General features: G+C 44.2%; 1 protein-coding gene across 1 annotated transcript in view; it reads left to right on the top strand.

Moving 5' to 3' along the window:
* NNT (nicotinamide nucleotide transhydrogenase) overlaps positions 1-11418 on the top strand; it is a 68492-nt gene that overhangs the window by 11128 nt on the left and 45946 nt on the right. The window contains exons 5-8 of the mRNA XM_019532029.1: positions 2720-2807; positions 3518-3606; positions 7414-7601; positions 8790-8923. Of these exons, the coding sequence (XP_019387574.1) occupies positions 2720-2807; positions 3518-3606; positions 7414-7601; positions 8790-8923 (499 nt within the window). The remainder of the gene's footprint in view (positions 1-2719; positions 2808-3517; positions 3607-7413; positions 7602-8789; positions 8924-11418) is intronic.

The following is an 11418-nucleotide window of genomic DNA, read 5'->3' on the forward strand; positions in this document are numbered from 1 at the left end:
TGGATGCAGCCCGCCAGGTCATTCTGTCTGGCCTGGGGAGCTCCTAAAAAATTTAGAAAATAAATATTTATCTGTGCCTGGCTGTCTGTTATGCGGCTCTCGATGGCTTGCCAAAACTCAGTAAGTGGCCGTCCTCCTGAAATAACTGCCTGCCCCTCTGTTAGAGGCATCTAGCAGCCTTTAAGTTTCTGGTCCGCTTTGCAGTGATCAGGTCAAGGATTTTTAGTTTAGAAGGCAATTATTTTAATTCTTGAACTTCTTTGTAGTGGCCTAGCCTCTGAATGAGATTAAAGAGCTATATAACAGTTGGGATTGATATAACAGCTATATAACAGCTGAGATTAAAGAGTGTTATAAATATCTGATTTGTGTGTGTGCATACAGGGAAACTCACTGCTTTTTAAAATGGAGGGCATTTCATGCCCTTGAAAGTGTAATTAAACCTCTTGCTTTAAGGAAGCTGTTAGCTTGTTTGTGGATGTGTATAGCTGGTATGTGTACCGAAAGCAGTTTTACTAGAGAAAATATAAATGAAGGACTGGCTTAGTCTGCATGTTCTCAGTTCCCCGACAGGGTTTTATTGGAATATAACAGGAAGTCTGAATAACATTTGAATATATACCTCTAACCCAAGGAATAGTTAAATTTGTGTACCAAACTAGGTGTACTCCTATAGACTTCCTAAACAATAAGCATTTAGAAGAATCACCTAGTATGTTTTTAATAAGATTAAGTATTTACTCAGCACAGACTTGAGTCCTGTGTGTTGTTAGAACTGTGGATATTTCTAGAAAGTATTGTCAGTGCACTGTCAATGATGAGTCTCAAGTTGTACTAACAAAGGTTAGAGAAGTAAGTTGGAAAGTCAGACATACATATACCACACCAAAGAAATTTAATTGCCTTAGGGACCTTGGGGCCTTGGCTCTCTTTTGTACCAGACTAAACTGCTCTTGGTAACTGTCTGCTGTGCTCTAGAGCACTGGTTTTCAACCTGTGGACTCTTGCAGGTTCGCAGACTCTAAGGGGCCCACAAAAGATGACAGTGATCAATCAAAACATGCAAATACCCATACTTCAAAGGGGTCTTGCACCTCCATTCCAAATGAAAAAGGTTGGAAAACCGCTGCTCTAGAGAGATTTGTCATAATGCCCTTGGTCTTAAGGAGACCTTTTGGACAGCTTACTCTGCTAGACAAAATAAATCTATAGTTGGAAAGGACAATACACTGGCCAGTGTTTTGCTGGTGTGGTAGTGGGAAGGCTCTAAGGGACAGCACTCTCAAACTTTTCATTTTTAAACACCTCTGTAGGTATCAGCTTAACCTCCAGACTTTACCTTAAGGTCAATAAGTACAGCATTAGTATGGTTTTATAGATAGGGCAGATGGTTTTAAGAGGTTAAACAGTTTGCTCAAAACCAGGCAGATTCATTGGCAGAGGTGGATGAGAGGTTCCTAATTGCAGCTTCATTTCCTAGACCAGGGCTGCCCACCTAAGTGACTGGGGGCTACAGGCCCCTCAGACATACACTGTGTAACCTGGCACACTCCTGGACTGTGTTGCACAGGCTGCATGTCATGCCATGCAAGACCCCTGCCCTATACTTTATAACCCTTGATGTGCTACATGAGCACCCCCACCGCTCCTTACTACACCATACACATGTCCCTTGATGTGCCACATGAGCTCTTCCACTCCTGCACCACAATCCACAGCTGATGCACCGTGTAAGCCTGTGGTCCAGATGGATGGATGAGCTGCACCACAGAGGCCCATCCATGCACAGGTACAACACACTATGTAATACTTCTATACACTGCAGTGAGTGACTCGTGCTGCTCTGCACTGCTGCGGATGCCACGCAGGTTTCCCCTTCTAAGCCTTCCTTGGCCCACAGGCCACTGTGTTCTACCACGTCCCTAGGATTAAGGGCAAGCAGCAGAAGGAGGGAGGAGGAGCCCAGGAACTCTAGTGGCAGCAGTATCTGGATCAGAGCAATATCAGGACCAGGAGCCCTGGGGCCACAGTTTAGGGGTCTTCATGTGACCCACACACCACCAGTTGGACAGCCTTGTCCTAGATCATACCATTACTGCAAACGACTATACCCTTGTTCGTTTGTAGTAGGTGTGGTGCTGTAGATCTTGCCTTCAAAGATGACAAACCAAGATTAACCTATTGATCACATGCATTCCTTGCCTAGGTTTTTGTAAGCATAGGTCACAATGCTAAATATCTTTATACCACTACACAAAGGGCATAACATTTCAGGAAGGCTAAGCTGCCAATGTATGGAGAAATTAAAGGTTTATTAAATCTTTCAACGTCATTATTCTCAGCCAGGGTGCTGTGGGATGCCACTCAGTGTTAGTACTGTTAGGTGTGCAAACATGCTTGACAAGATAAACTTAGAAGAGTTCAAATAGGAATCCACTGTGTTAAGAGCATTCTGAAATGTTGTGGTCTGAGGCTTTTTTATGAAAGAATTACTTGATTTTTCTATAGTCAAAAATAAAGTGAAAAGTAAGAGCTGACATTTTTCAAGAGAAGCCTTGAGTCTAGTGAGGGGTGCAACAAATCTCAAAAGGTTGAGAGCCATTGCTTTTAGGCACAGTTGTACAGCCTCTTGCACGTTTACTTCAATGTGCCTCTTTGATATAATGAAATAAGCATGGAAAAATACTAAAGCAAAGGTGTTCACTTTTTATTTTTACAGTTACAAGGCTGTTGTATTGGCAGCAAATCACTTTGGTCGATTTTTCACTGGTCAGATCACAGCTGCTGGTAAAGTTCCTCCAGCCAAGGTTTGTTGAATTTAAACATATTTTTTTCTGCAGCGAAGGCAATTTTATGAATATGGCAAACGAGTGTTGAAGTGTATATTGTAAAACATTTTTCATCAGCTTTCTGTTTGGTCCTGGAGAGCTTAGATTCCTTTATAGCAGTCCTAAGTCACTTCTTATTCAATGAAAGCTTCCATTGCTGGCAGCTGTACTTTTTTTTTTAGTTTGAAGAAAATAACATTTCAATGTTACTTTTGTTTAACTATTTTTCAGCTCAGACTTCTAATATGAAATGTGCCCATGCATTCATAAGGCAGATAGGGTCTGGGAAACGTTATACGGTCAAGCAGACTAAATTTCTTTGCTTGGGTATCATGAAAGAAGTAGCCTCTCACTTGGATGGGGCAGTGGATAAAATAGAATTTCTGAGAATGGAAGTTAGAAGCCCATAGGAAGTGGGGTGGAAAAAAAAGACTAGGTCAAATATGCATTGCTTGGGTCAGTCAGTGTAGGTTGCATGCTTGGCTGAGTTGATTCCCAAATTGTTTCATTATTTAAATGATATTTGACTTGCATCAGAGTTGGTTTGAACACTGCATTTTATTATAACCTGGTTGTCCAGTGGTGTCAGTTAGCCAGATTTTCTATATATTGGATGGTGTACTTGGTAAAAGAGAACCAGTGCCATTCTTCCACAGCTCTAATACTAATCATAAGAAATGTCACTTCAGGTTCTAATCATTGGAGGAGGAGTTGCAGGGCTAGCTGCTGCAGGAGCAGCTAAGTCGATGGGAGCAGTTGTTCGTGGGTTTGATACCAGGTAAGAGCGTGAAAATAGTGGCAATTTAAGGTCACCCACAAGTATTTATATAAAAGAAATGGGTTCCCTGTTGGATGGGCAAGAATTTTTGTGGGTGGTTATATGTTATTGGACCAACTACATGGTTGGGATAGACCTAGATAAGTTTTTGAATGCAGTGAATTCTTCTTTAGGTACTTTAAGTTAGTGCTTCATTGTTTTGCATTTCCTACTCCTCCACTATGTTATTGGTTTCAAGAGTGATGGCACAACACTTAATTCTTGAAGGTGTTCTTGGCAGCCAGCCCTATGGTTTCAAGGAGGAGTGGCGTGGGGGGCCTTGTAGGAGATTTTGATGAGGTCCTTTACTCTGGATCTTCAGCTATTCTCTGTGGGATGGACTAGATAACTTTCAAACTTTCCGGGCCTAGTGCCAATACATAGTGTAAGCCATTTAAGATGCTGTGAATGTGGTTTAGGACATTTGCCAAAATCCTGTTGATTTCTTTATTTAAGACTTAAATCTTTTTAAGCCTGGGGACTGGTTCATAATGGCACATCATAATTCAGTTGTTTGTGCTGCATTAAGGCTTATTTCCTTGTTACTTAAGGAATTGTGCTTATATTGTGCCTGGCATTTTGCATCTCTTTCAGGCCTGTAACTTGATACAGAGCACTGGCAGATACAGTCAGTCAAACTACTTACCATCTCCACTTCTGTGTTCTGTAGAGCACAATTTGTATAACTGCTACGGCAGCAGACACCACTGAGAACAGAAAGACATTCAGTCTCAGAGTTTGTAGGATAAGCACCATCACGTCAAGCAGCTGGCCACCTGCCAAACAGGCCTACTTTATACAGCTCAGACGCTGCATGTTTTCCTTGGTTTTTTGGTGCCAGAGGCTGAGATTATAATTGTACTGGGGTGGTGGAGGGCAAGTATGGCAAAACATGTATCTCTTGAATTTTTTAACAAATCTTGCTTCCCCAAGTTTCATTTCAATTCAGACTTTTTTCCCCGTCTCCCCGCTCCCTACTGCTACCCCAAAAATTACTCCCAGTCATTCGTTCAGCAGAAGTATCTGTGTCAAATCTTCCTGCAAAGCCAAAGGAATATGTGTAATTAAGTACAAGAAGGAAGATTTACTTGCCCAAACCTTCAGGAGAAACCCTTTTAACTCTCCTCCTCCAGAAGATGTAGGGAAAGGGAGGGAGGAAGCAATAGTTGTATACTTTTATTTTTGCGCATGCTTTGCCCAAGAACTGGACTAAAGCTTAGTTGTCAGTAAGAACCACACTTCCCAAGAATTTGGCTCTTCTGGATTCTGAGACAGGCCAATTGGGAACTGTCTTACTGCTGATGGGAAGGGAGAGATCCCCAAGACCTGAATTAATGTGAGCTGCCTGTGAATGCATTTTTAAAAGGCAGATGTGAAATAGGATAATGGTGGCCCAGAAGGATTTTCCTCCTGAGTCGTAAAGGAATTGTCAGGGACTGTGCATCCCTTTACAATATGTTTGTTCTTCCATTAAAATATCTGCTTGTATTGAATTACTTTGTGTCTATGTGCAGGACACTGAGGTGCTCCAGCTGGGTGGAAAGGGGTTGCCTTTGAAGTAAAAGCCACAGAAAACACCTGTGTTGCTCTTCCTTCCCGTGGTAATCCACTGCAAATAAAGTGGGTTGCAAACCAGCAGGATATGAATGCCCAGTACACTTACTTTGTGAGTCAGATACCCCGAAGGTCCTGTCAGCAACTCTCTGATTATGCAAACAGCTTTCATCATCCTACTTTTTAACATAATTTGTGATGCAGAGTAAAAAAAAACCCAACAAACCAAAACACCCCTTCTCAAAATGTTGAATTTCGTAGCAGTAAAAATGTTTAAATTCAATATAAAACTTTCTGAGTTTTTAAAAGAAATGTGCTCAACAAGTGATATGGTTCCCTCTTGATGTGCCTAATTCCTTGTGTGTTAAGACTGTCTTTTCCACTTAAGTTGGGAAGTAGCTGGTCAGAAAACTGACTTCATTATGCCCTGTGGTCCCACTTGATGTAAGCATAATTTTCTTTGGCAGTGTTTTATTTTAAAAGTTGCTGTTTTGTTTGTTTTATATGAACCCTGTATTACTGTAGTATCCGAGCAGTTCATAAGCACTAATGCATTCCCTTGGGATCGGGGCATGCTATTTTACAGATGGGAAATTGGGATGGGGAAAAGTGACTTGTTTCTGGTTGCATAGAAACCCATAGAACGTATTTAACCCAGTTCTACCATGTCTTGCAATGGTGCCCTAACAATGGAGTCATCCTATCTCTTTGCTCTCTTTCTTTCTGATTGCTACAGGATGTACCTCAAATAGAATCCTGGGTGCATTGAATCCTGCATTTGTGATGCAGAGTTAAAAAAAAAAAAAAGACAAGCTAAAAAACCCCAGTTCCCAATTGGCCTGTCTCAGAACCCTGGGTGGATTGAGGGACCAGCAAAGGGGAGGATGCTCAAGGGCACCCAGCATGGGTTCATTAGGAGCCTGTCAGACAAACCTGATTGCCTTCTATGATCAGGTCACAAAACCACTGAACACAGGTGTCGCGGTGGATGTAGTCTTTCTGGACTTCAGGAAGGCCTTTGACACTGTCTCCCATCCTATTCTCATAAAAAAGCTAGGTGACTGTGACACTGATGCCTACACAGTCAGATGGGTTGCAAATTGGCAATGGGGCCGCACCCAGAGAGTGGTGGTGGATGGGTTATATTTGACCTGGAGGGATGTGGGCAGCCGAGTCCCCCAGGGCTTAGTCCTCAGGCCTGTAATGTTCAATTTCTTTATTAGTGACTTGGACGAAGGGGCGAAAAGCACCCTGTTCACATTTGCTGATGACACTAAGGTTTGGGATGAGGTGGGCTTGCTAGAAGGGAGGGACAGGATACAACTGGACCTCGACAGGTTACAGGGGTGGGCAGATGTGAATAGGATGGGATTCGATACTGACAAGTACAGGGTATTGCACCTGGGCAGGAAGAACCAGCAGCATACCTACAGGCTGGGGAACTCCCTTCTCATCAGCACAGTGACAGAAAGAGATCTTGGAGTCGTCATCGATTCTGAAATGAACATGGGCCACCAGTGTCAGCAAGGCTAACTGCACCTTGTCATGTATCCACAGATGCATCATGAACAGGTCCAAGGAGGTGATCCTCCCTCTCTATGTAACACTGGTCAGGCCACAGCTGGAGTACTGTGTCCAGTTCTGGGCGCCACACTTCAGGAGGGATGTGGCCAGCATCGAGAGTGTCTAGAAGAGGGCCACTTGCATGCTCAGGGGGCAGCAGGGCATACCCTATGATGAGAGGCTACAGGACCTGAACCTGTTCAGCCTTCACAAGAGAAAGCTGAGATGGGACCTAGTGGCCGTCTGTAAACTTACCGGGGGGACCAGAGGGGCATGGCTGAGACCCTGTTCCCCCCGAGCGCCTCCCGGAGTAACAAGGAATAACGGCCGCAAGTTGATTGAAAGTAGGTTCAGGTTAGACATCAGGAGGCACTATTTCACAGTCAGGGCAGCTAGCATCTGGAGCCAGCTTCCAAGGGAAGTGGTGCTGGCTTCTACCTTAGGAGGCTTGATAATTTCCTAGCTGGGGTCATATGAGCTTAAACGTGCCAGGAGTCATATGAGCCTAGTATTCATTCCTGCCCAGGGCAGGGGTCGGACTTGATTTGTTCAGGTCCCTTCCGACCCTGGATCTATGAACCTATACACCTAGAAACACGTCTGTCGTCTTTTTATAGCCACTTTTGTTTTTTGTTTTTTTGTTTGTTTTAGAGCTGCAGCTTTGGAACAATTTAAATCTCTTGGTGCTGAGCCCTTGGAGGTAGACTTGAAGGAATCTGGAGAGGGACAAGGCGGGTATGCAAAAGAAATGTCCAAGGAGTTTATTGAAGCTGAAATGCAGCTCTTCGCCAAACAGTGCCAGGATGTTGATATCATCATTAGTACAGCTCTCATTCCTGGTATGTTACCAATGTAACAGGCATGTCTTCCCTTTTAGTTTCTGAAAGGGGCTGCTGTTTTTCTCTCACTTGCTACTGCTGCTATTTTTCTTCAGGAAAGGGAAAAAAACATGTTCTGTCCAGTGAGGAGTCAATAGGTGAGTGATTTTGTGCTGTTCATCGAAAGCCAAGAACTTTCCTGGTAAAAGGTCTTCATTTGTTATCAGGTTTCTAGTCTTTAGACATGTCTGTGTGTCACAGGTCTCTCATCTTTTTAGTTGTAACTTGGCTGTTCCTCTGCTGTCTACCCAGGGTTTTACAGGAGCCCTGTCATTTGTGCAGCTTCTTCAGTCTTGCCAGATAAGTGAGGTATTGGAATGATGTACACAGTACTTACTTGTTCAGTCAAAATATGTAATACTCTTTATATGTTAAACTGCATAAAATGCTTAAGTTTTAAAGAAACTTTCATGTATTTGTAAGTGCAGTGTAATGGATTTGTAATGTTTGAGTCATTATACACCATACAATACACTAGAAAATATTGCGACTCCAGCTGTGAGATTTGAGGTTTTAGACTCTTTTCAAGTCATTCTGGATTCTAAAAGATACCTTGTAAATCCCCAACTGTGTGAAGAGATCCACTTGGATAGAATTTGGATGGCTTCAGTGAGACTCTACTGGATGATCCAACTCTAATTTCTGTACAAACTGTTCAGCATTTCAGAAAAATATGAAAACTCCTCTTGGGCTCAGAATGGAAAGTAGTGCTCCTACATCATATTTGCTGATGGCATTAGGATGACATAGTGCCAAACAGGAATCCTTTTCTTTGTTGTTTCTTCCCCAAAGGTAAATTTGCATGAAAAGGATACTTCAGAATAGCAAGTGATATAAGAAAATAAGCAAAGGACTTAAAATGGCATCCTCTAATAGCATCTTGCTCAGGAGTAAAAACATGGTTTAAGACTAATAGCATTTTCCTAATAGCAAAAATTTACGCTTATTTTTGTGTGTTTACTTTTTTCTCTCTGCATTTAAAAAGATTGATACGATGCCAGATCCAAAAATGTATACCAGTTAGGGACCAAATTCAGTAGAAATGAGTGATAATTATACATGGGTATGTGAGGGGAGAGTTGTCTCATGGACGTTATCTGCAGGATGTGATTATCTTACATGTAGCTTGTTATCTTTTTGTCTTACCAGGTAAAAAAGCTCCTATCTTGTTTCGTAAAGATATGGTTGAATTAATGAAGGAAGGTTCAGTAGTTGTGGATTTAGCTGCAGAAGCAGGAGGAAACTTTGAAACCACAAAGCCGGGAGAACTTTATATTCACAAGGTATGGGCTTGCATAAACAGCCGTTCAGGGTTTATACCTGCAGCTTATAAATCAATTCAACCACATAAAATGTATGGCTTCCTGAGATACAATTTGAGTTTAGTATACTTTTTTCTGTAAGGTTTACATTTTTGTCACAAGTCATTGTTATGGGAGACAAACTGAACTTGAGGCTTGTTAAGGTAGGAGCTGATTTTTAAATAGTGTTTCTATCCCAGTCATACACAGGGATATTACATCAGATTTATTTGCAAGTGCTGCAGTTTTTCTCAAACTTCCAGTGTTAAGGGAGTTTCCTCCATTCCATCTATGTAGCTCTGCACTAGTTGAATGTGCATCTTGGTAGATATTAGGGATGTAAACAGTTAAATGACAATTATTTATACCATTTACTCCTTACTGTTTATTGACTTCTGGCAGGAATAGCTCCAGCCCTTTTATGTCTTCACCATGTGCCTGGCACTGTGTGGGCCCCAGGCCACTCGTGCAAAGCCAGGGGCAGTGGGTGCAGCCAAGCTATTGTGGAGTGCTGGCCAGCTGTAGAGCCGTGAGTTCATCCCCAGCCAGTGGGGGCGAGGGGAAGTCAGGGCTGTGGACCTCTCCTGTGCCTAGGTCCTGCTGCCATGGGAAGGGAGGGAGGAAGGTCTGGTCCCCTCCACAAGGGTTGGGCAGGGCCTATCAGCTGCAGCAGTAAGATCCCAGCCTGATTGTGGGTCTGCCCAGACCCTCCCCCTCACAGCAGTGGGGCCTGGGCAGGATGGGCAGTGAGCTCCCTGCACCTCCCACTGCGCTTGTGCTGTTGTGGCCTAGACTTGGAAAGCTCTTTTGTGCTGCTGGTCTTGGCCCTCCCCAGGCTAAGTCAGGGTCTGGTCCCAGCAGGGCAGCCTCTGCTGGGTTCCCTGTGTCCTTCCAGTATGAAGCTGGAGATAGGCCTGTTAAGAGTCTCTGGGTTAGGGTCAGAGGGAAAAGCAACAAGGGTGATATCATGGTGGGTGTCTGCTGTTGACAACCAGACCGGGAGGAAGTGGTGGATGAGGCTTTCTCTAAATAGCTAGCAGAAGCTTCCTGACCACAGTCCCTGGTTCTCCTGGAGGACTTCAGTCACCCTGACATTTGCTGGGAAGGCAATATAGTGGTGTGCAGACGATCCAGGAAGTTTTTGGATAGTGTGGGGGACAACTTCCTAGTGCAAGTGCTGGAGCGGCCAACTACAGGCCATGCTCTTCTTGACCTGCTCACAAACAGGGAGGAATTGATGAATGTATAGGGAATGGCAACTTGGGCAGCAGTGACAACAAGTTTACTGAATTCAGGATCCTGAAGAAAGGTAGGATGGAGAGCAGCAAAGTAAGGACCCTGAACTTCAGGAAAGCAGACTTCAACTCACTCAGGGAACTCATGGGCAGGATCCCCTGGGAAGCCAGTCTGAGGGAGAGAGGGGTCCGGGAGAGCTGGCTGTACTGTAAAGAAGCCTTACTGAGAGTGCAGAAAGGAAACCATCCTGATGTGCAGGAAGACTAGCAAGTGTGGCAGAGGACCAGCTTGGCTTATCAGGGAACTCTTTAGTATACGAAATCACAAAAAGGAAGCTTATAAGAAGTAGAAACTTGGATGACTAACTAGGTACGAATATAAGAGCATTGCTTGGGCATGCAGGGATCAAGTCAGGAAAGCCAAAGTGCAGTTGGAGTTGCAGTTAGCCAGGGAAGTGAAGGGTAACAAGAAGGGTTTCTGTAAGTATGTTGGTAGCAAGAGGATGATCAGGGAAAGTGTGTATCCCTTTCTGAATGGGGGAGGCAACCTTGTGACAGGATGCAGAACAGGCTGAAATGCTCAGTGCTTTTTTTCACCTCGGTCTTCACAGGCAAGTTCAGCTCCCACACTACTACACTGGGCAGTACAGTTTAGGGAGGAGACGAGCAGCCCTTGTTGCTGAAAGAGCAGTTTAGGGACTACCGTATTTTTGTGCATATAGCGCACACACTGATATAACCTGCACCAATGTATTACCTGCGGAAAATTGTATTTTTGGAAAATAGTCTCTGTATAGACTGCACCCATGTATTCACACCTGATAGTGTCGGTGCCAGGTGTGATTTTTAAGCCTATTAAGCCTGTGAGGTGCTGGCGTGCGGGGACTGGGTTCTCACCGCCTGCCTGCAGCTGCCCCCCGAGACATGGCCGCAAGCATGGGCTCTGCTGGGCATGGAGTCAGAGCTGGAGCCAGCTAAAAGTGGTGCTAATTGCTGCAGGGGAGGGGAGGGATGAGGAGCTGCGAGCAGGGGGAGAGGCAGCCCCGCTCCCTGCCGCCAGCTATGCTCAAGCCAGTGCTGCTGGGGCTTGCCTCCCCCGTGACATCAGCCCGCACCCGGGGATGGGCACAGTTGTAATTTTCATTAAAGGCCCAGGAAAAAGCCAACCTATTAAATAGGTACTTTGCGTCAGTCTTTCATCAGTCACACGGGATGCCCATGCCTGCTATGGGACAGGGAAAT

The sequence above is a fragment of the Crocodylus porosus genome, unplaced genomic scaffold (genome assembly GCF_001723895.1).
Source record: "Crocodylus porosus isolate Cpor-Errol unplaced genomic scaffold, CroPor_comp1, whole genome shotgun sequence".
Lineage (NCBI taxonomy): Eukaryota > Metazoa > Chordata > Crocodylia > Crocodylidae > Crocodylus > Crocodylus porosus.